The sequence below is a fragment of the Mercenaria mercenaria genome, chromosome 12 (genome assembly GCF_021730395.1).
Source record: "Mercenaria mercenaria strain notata chromosome 12, MADL_Memer_1, whole genome shotgun sequence".
Classification (NCBI taxonomy): domain Eukaryota; kingdom Metazoa; phylum Mollusca; class Bivalvia; order Venerida; family Veneridae; genus Mercenaria; species Mercenaria mercenaria.
Genome location: NC_069372.1, coordinates 68,188,171 through 68,196,225, shown reverse-complemented (window position 1 = coordinate 68,196,225; position 8,055 = coordinate 68,188,171). Strand labels below are relative to the sequence as shown.

General features: G+C 35.8%; 1 protein-coding gene across 1 annotated transcript; it reads right to left on the bottom strand.

Annotated features, from left to right (window-relative positions):
• Positions 1-824: 824 nt before the first annotated feature.
• On the bottom strand, positions 825-7,409 carry LOC123535125 (3 beta-hydroxysteroid dehydrogenase/Delta 5-->4-isomerase type 4-like). Its single transcript, XM_045317670.2, has 4 exons — positions 6,955-7,409; positions 5,031-5,195; positions 4,183-4,380; positions 825-1,918 (listed from the first exon to the last, which is right to left on the bottom strand). Exons 1-4 carry the CDS (start codon positions 7,109-7,111, stop codon positions 1,332-1,334), a joined length of 1,107 nt encoding a protein of 368 aa, XP_045173605.2. The 5' UTR covers positions 7,112-7,409; the 3' UTR covers positions 825-1,331.
• Positions 7,410-8,055: the final 646 nt, after the last annotated feature.

The window sequence follows — 8,055 nt, the reverse complement described above, 5'->3', positions numbered from 1 at the left end:
TACTGGTACAGAATCGTGTTAAAGGCTGAACTGAAATACTGTTGAAAAACGGCGTTAAACACCAAACAAGCAAAAGAAAACAAAGGCATATGAACCGGTGGTGTTTTGCCGGCGGTGCCCTACTATGCTCCTTTATGCGTTTATCCTTCTAGTCTACTTGTTTGACTCTTAGTCTATTTGTTTGGCTCTGTCTACATATTTTTTCTGTAGATGTCTATCTTCTACTTATCCATATATACAACACTGCATGGGGATTTTGGTTTTGGGAGGTTGCATTCATGGAACATAGCTTTTCCTGTTGGATCTTTGTGACTTTTATTAAAAGGGCATCATGTCTTAGAGAAGTGTATTTTTTGTTTTATAATGCAAAAGCACAAACTTCAATATAAAAAGGGACATCTATTTATTACGTTTCAATTTGGTGGCTACAAAGAACCTTAATATTCAAGATTTGGAATATAAAACGAGATCATTGGCTCACCTGACCAACTGTTTAAATGCTTTTTAGTTTTTTTTTGTTGTTTATTGTTTTGTTTATTTAGATTCAGTTGTCCCCTCAAGCACAACGATCTGAAAACACTTACTATGAAAGGATGATATTGGTACAGATCAAGTGTTTTATGAAAATAAGGTTGTTTTCTTTAACCTATAAATATTATCCAAGCAGGAACAAAATTTGCAAAGACAGCTGGATCATGATGAACTTTAAATATAAATAGTATTTTAAACCAACGGCTCAATGGTATCAAAACGATATTGTTGCTGACCTTAATCTGTTTGAATCATTGATTGATATATTTGTTATCAAGGATAAGGCGGTATGATGGTTCTTGACATCATTTAATCAAACAATACCAATGAATCAGAAATAGACATGTGTGATTATCTTAAACAGCATTGTCAATTTATCACAACAAATTTTAACATCACTGGAAACTTTGCAGAAAACGTAAAACTAACACAGTAAGCTAAATATGCCGTGTGAAATTTTGTCAAAGTAAGCCAGTCATAGAGAAAGTGGTCTTTACTTCAACATTGATTGCAATAGTTACTGAAATTACGTAACAGATACAGTAAAGATGTAAAGTTTCATTGTTACAGTTTCGACAAAAGGAACACTTACACCGAAGGATGATGCAGGTAGCGACGATGCAGAAGACGGTAAGCATTCAATTGACATTAGTCTGTTAACAGTACATGATACACTTTTGTTCTTCGCAGATACGTATAACCATGTGTTTATACACAATAGATATACCGATAATGTTGTTTCGGGGTCTTTAATTTTACTGATTATTCGCTGTGTAATCCAATATAACATTAAAACAATACTACCTATAGTATTGATAACGCTTTGGCAAATATGGCTTGTAGAATTCCACTATTCTTGATTTCGCTTCGGCAAAGCCGTATAATGGCTTATAGCCAAGCTTGGCTGTTGCTTTTTCGTATCTAAACCTATATATTCTCGTAATAGACGAAAATTCAGGGATTCCATGGGAGAAGTTTACTCTATATACTACTGAAATAACACTTAAAAGTAAGTACAGTATATAAAGCGGAAACTGAATACACCATAATGGTATAGGTGGTCCTAACGGCTTCAAACCTAGTTCTGTCATAATCTCACCCAGGAATGCAAAAACACTTGCTTTTGGAGAATCATCTACGATAAAATAACTACTTCCGGTTGAGTCCTGCTCCACTTTACCTCCATAGAGGCTGGTCTCTGCACAAACAAATCCCCATGCAACGTTTCCAACATAGACATGTTCAGCAATGCCATTTTTACAATCTAGGCGAACAAAAGATCCCATTTTCTGTGCTAGAAATCCGTTAACAAGAACTTCTATAGATCGGAATTCTAATTCACCGTACATCATAGATGGGCGTAATGCAAGCGTCTGTAGATTGTGACCTGTAATATATTGTAACATATGCAGATTCTTGACAGGGTATTCAAGCCATATAGCATTACAAAGAAGGTAAACATTGAATAAATTCTCTAACCGGAAGTCGTTGGCAATTTTGTTTCTTACGTTAGATATTTACTGTTGGCAATTAAGTGGTTTTGCCATAAACCTGATCAGTTCGAATTTTAACTGTTTTACACGGTAATTAACCAAAGACACAGAGAACGTACTTTAAAACTTACATTCTGTTTATTGTTGTATGTGTATTGTATAAACAATATATTGCTTTTTAAATATATATGTATTTGCTTTGACATGGACCGTGTTGATTTTATGCCCCGTTTGAGAAACTTCTCTGTACAAAAAGTCAATACTGAATATGAATTAGACAAGCCCCTCCCCCCACTATCCCAGTCTACATTGTGAAAACAAATACTTAATGCTTCGAGGTGTGCAAAAGTTTGTACATATGAAATGACCGAATAACCAATATCTTAAGGAGATGTAAAGGGGAGATAGTTAACAATTATCTTGGAGTAAATTGTGTTTCAAGGACTTAACACTTTCTCATTCGTGCCGTTAGTAATTCAAGAACCTTAAAAATTCCACCCTTAAGCAAAACAATCATTTCGCCAAAGGATACGTTTACTTTGGGCAAAATTTGAAAAAGAAAATAATATAGATATAAATTGCTGAAAATTACAAAACTTAAAACAAGTATATTTGTTTTGGTAAATAGGAAGGAGCGCATTTATTTATTTTATTTTATTTTGGGGGAGTGGGGTGTAAGGGATGAAGAGGGGAGGAGGCGTTTTAACTGGTGTATAGTCAGAACATGTGTATTATGACAATAATCTTTTATTCTGTTGGTAAACAGGGGAGGGACGGGGCTTTATTATTAGGGGGTGCGTTTGTACTTGGATATACAGTGCAACACAAGAATATGCGCAAGATCATTTATAGCAATGTATTTCTATTTGATTAACTAGCTTCCTTCATAACTATTTCAGAAGTTATTCGGTTAGCAAAATATAGCATTCATATATTAATAGTGGGCAACATAGGCCTACAGTATCCTTTTAAATGTCCTAGGGTCATAACTTCTAAACTGGAAACGGAGTGAAGTCACTTCGTAATAATATATTTCTATAAATTTGGCCTATATTTCTTGAAAACTAGGTAGGAGGAGCTATCCGAACAATGTTCATATTAGTATTGAGCTATTTCATCAACATTCTTCAAAGTTTCAAAGGAGCATGGTACATTCCTGTCCTGATATATGCTTTCGTTTCATAGTGAAATATTTCTGTAAGTATAAAAAACAAAGACTGATATCTAACAGAAAAAGCCGCGTTCCAACAACGCAGCTCCCCCACACCACAAACCCATAGCAGTATATGTATGATTAACGTATAAACAAAATTACATTGAGAAATAAGATCTGAAAAGTAAATCGATCCCTCGGAAGCACTGAGAACAAGGCAAACAGTTAAAATTGCAGACTCGGTTTGACTGTTTGTTTGTTTTGGGTTTAACGCCGTTTTCAACAGTATTTCAGTCATGTAACGGCGGGCAGTTAACCTAACCAGTGTTCCTGGATTCTGTACTAGTACAAACCTGTTCTCCGCAAGTAACTGCCAACTTCCCCACATGAATTATCAGAGGTGGAAGACGAATGATTTCAGACATAATGTCTTTATCAAATCGTCACGGAGAACATACGCCCCGCCCAGGGATCGAACTCGCGACCCCGTGATCCGTAGACCAACACTCTGAGTCTGTTCATGAACAGTAATGAAAAATGCAACACTGCCCACGCCCCTAGCACTGGCTTAAGCAGTATTCAATCTTCAAATCTAAACGAGTTGCAATCAATGATCCCGAATGACCAGAAAATATAACAACACTGAGATGAAGTCGGGGCGACTTTTTACGGCCGCCACACAGCACCAGGATTAATTGGGCTTCCTCAAGAACTTGACAACTTTCTGTATAAATCAGAGACTACTGATATTAGGCATATTGTCTACCATCAACTCGCACATTAACTTGGGATCAAACCCGCGACCTCTCGATATATAGTTCCATGTGCTGCCTAACCGGCTACCGTGTCAGTTTAACTTAGTATTTTTTATTGCAGACATGATGGCTGATTACTGACCAAAATCTTGACTGGGAAACATGAGGATTTGTAGCGGAACGATAAACTGTTTGAATTGATAAGTAACATTATGAAGTTAGATCATGTTGATCGGATAAATGTGCTTACAATTTGCTTCTAGTACAAGTCTTTCGGCTTCAATTTTTGATGGTCCATATGGTTTGAACAGATGACTGGTGGTGATTTCCGTATTCTCCTCTGTTCCATCATATATATTCCCTGTCCCAAGCACTACTTCTGTAGAACTCGAGTATAGCAGACGTTTCACTTTGTGTTTTTTACAAGCCGCTATTACATTCTTTGTGCCTGAAAATAAGACCGTTTTAACATCATATTTGAATCTTTATAATATTAACTGAAAGAGTCAAGGGCGGGGATAACTTTTATTTACTACTGTCCTGTGACTTTGGAACATGGTGGTGGTAAGAGTGAGGTTAGGTGCACCATAAACCAGTTTAAGCTCCCCAGTGGTGGTATTGCCACTGACCGTTCCAGGGCGGTGCTCCACTGTGTTCCTTTATTTGTTTGTTTTGGCCTTGTGTGTTTGCTTTGTGCGTGCGCGTGTGTGTGTGCACGTTTTTACATATCATTATCATATTACTAATTTGTTGAATGAAAATAGAAGTCTCAAATCAATTTCAACATCACAGAGCAGAAAATGTTAGTTCCTTTTCAAATGTTATTAGATTCATTGACTAGGATTTCGAGTACGAATGTCAGGTAATGTTGTCTTTACTGCTTCAGGCTAAGAAAAAAGCGTAGTTTAAACAATCCAATCGACTATATACTAGTTGACCATTTCGCAATTCACAAAAAGATATAAATTGCAAAAACGTGTTATAATACTAATCTAACCGTGTACCAAGATAAGGTTTGTAGGGTATTACGCGCGACACATATACTGCTACTTTCCTAATTGTTATAATGACATAACTACTGCCGTCTGAAATCCTTACCTTCAACATTTATTTTGTAGGTCCGATCAACATCCGGTATAAGAGAAATGTCAACTATTCCAGCCAAGTGCATAACACAGTCTACGCCCATACATGCTCTATGAACCAGGTCACTGTCCGTCACGCTCCCAACATACTGTTGCACGGGTATCCTTTCGGCATAATCTGAAACAGTCCAACCCGGTTACCTTGTTAAGTATTACACAGTATGACAGTTGTCAGGAGACACTGGGCCAGGTATATGTTCTACGTGGTGACTGTATGTGTCTAAAGCCCGGTGCTTCATGTGGGGAAGTTGTCAGTCTCTTACAGAGAACATAAAAACAGGAGCAATGATTAGGTTATCTGGCCACCGGTTGTATCGTTGACCTTTTCAGAAAAAAAACACATGCCGAACGTGAAGATTAATAGAACAATAAATATACTTAACCGAAATATGTGGCTATATAAATCATATTGTTTATCACATAAAGATATTTTGACAAATGCATTGTTTATCGAGCTCCCCGAAAAATCTTCAGGGCAGCTTCTTCCGTGCGACGTTGATGTTCAAATAACATTTATCCGGACTAATTCTCGTGCACTATTGGTTGAATTTGAATGAAACTTCATGGAATGATCGGTATGAAGCTTTGCTGTGCATATATTACGCGTTTAACAGCAGAAAATGTTTTCACTGGGTTTTAGACCTTTGATTTTTACAAAAAAAGTCTACATAAAGATTCTTATCTGGACTTACTTCTCAGGGTTTTAACGAAACTAAACTTAAAGCCGATCAAGAGTAAGAAAGGGCTGATTGATTTTTGTACATTAAAGCTATTTCAAAGAGTATGTCCCGACAGCAGACAAAGAGAGGAAAACTCTTTTGTCGCATGTCTGAATATTTTCATCCCGAAATTAAGATGAAAATAGTGTTTAGAAAAGGAGTTGCAGGAAAAGAATTTAAATCGAGAGTTCCTGAGATCGATACCCGGCGGATCCGTATCTTCTTCGTGACGATTTGACCAAAAATTGTCGCTCTTAGCCTAAGCTAACAGGAACAGCCGTTAAGATAAGGGGATTTACTTCGACTATTAAAAAGAAAAACAAAACAAAACAAAAAAAAAAGAAAACAAGAACTGATATTTTCTTTAAAATAGATACGATAATGAAGCACACACACATAAAAATCAATTTAGTATGTCAAATAAAGGTAACCATAATGTGTATTTTTATCTGAAGTTACCATAAGTCGTTGACAAGGACAAGGTAGATAATAATCTAATCTGACCTTGTTTTTTCTATCTGTCTGTCTGTCTGTATGTCACTATCTTTCAATTTTTAGAAATAATTTTAATAATTTGGATATCTTATAAAACAAGGACTAAAACATCGACAAACATGCATACTCTTATTTGATATAATTATATAGTAGACATCAAACTACACAATACGATTCTGTCTTTTTCTCTTTAAAATACTTAACAGCATGGTAGGATAAATATGAAATTATTGCAGGACTATGATATTACATCTGAATTCGCCTACATCTTACAATGTAGATTATCTATAAAATATTTGAGACGTCATCAGTCGAAGGACTGAATCTTTTAACGGAGTCTTGCCATTTTTCCTCTCTGATTAAAATGGCATATATGTTACAGTTCGAACTTATGACTTAATCGATCAAGACTCCCCTCCCCCCCGCTCTTCCCGACCCCTTTGAGGATAATTACGCTTCGTATAATGTGCCTTAACCCGATAACCTTGACGACAAATGAACAATTCGCTTCACAAAGATACAATACATGTATTATTTACACTCCACACTTTGTACAAAAACGAACGTTTTCTTCGGCATAAATATAACAAACAATTTTACGTGAATCATGATTTAAAAATACTGGTGATCAACATTTAGTTTCTAATACCTAAATTCACATACCAAGTTTACTTTTATATGGAGCAACATCTAGGACCCTAATTTCGGTCACATGGTCAGCACGTTCTTGAAGTAATCCAACCACATGTTGTCCCAAAAATCCGGATCCTCCTGTGACCAGAACTACACAAACTTTAGAAGAATCCATAAATATACGCATACGGTAATTGCTGTATTGTCAGTGCAAACTAAATATCAATGTGAAGTTTGTTCTTGTACTGATAATTGCGTATCATATAACATATACATGTAACACGAAACAACCTTCACGACCTACATATATTCATGTAAACCTTTATTGATCTTTAGTCCAATTGAAATGTCCGACAAGAGTCATTAAACTCAAATAATTTAAAAGTACCCAATGTGTAGTAGTAGCTTTATTGAGTTCTGATCAACCAGCTTCATTTTTCCAGTATATTTGATCTACAATGAACACACTTAAAAAATCAGATAAATCAATATTAACACGTCTAATTTGCTGTAATTTACAGGTGTTTTTACCTGTACGAATAGTATCCCTTGACAGAATCAGAGCGTCTTTATAATTGATTTTTAAATGTTTAACAGATAAAACGTACACTCGCTTATTCATCACGTCACGAAACACTGAATAATTTTTATTAAATCTAAGTAGTGCATTGGCTGTTTTAGAACATTTTTCGAATTGTTTTACATAAATTCTGCATAACTTCCTCTGTCAGGTGGCAAAGATGCATTTAAAATTTTAAATACTTAACCTGTATTTGATGCATTTTCATTGTTTTACTCTTTTAACACCTTCTTGATGGAAAAAGCCAGGCCGGTATTTTCTTGAACCATCCAGTAAGCATATTAAACCGGCTCCGTAGCCTAATGGTCTAATAGCAAAAGCATCCGTCGTGTGTAAAGAATTTGGAGTTTTCTGCTACTAACGTAATAAAACAGTGGTGTTTTTGTTTTGTTTTTGTTTATTTGAGTTTTAAAGGCTGATAAAGTTGAACAAATACGGATATCTGCTGGTAGTTGGTTCCAGTCACGAATGACTGACGGTAAAGAATTGTAACATAAAGAAGATTTAGCGTGTATACTATGTATGTCGTCAGAGTTTCTTGGTGAGAAACG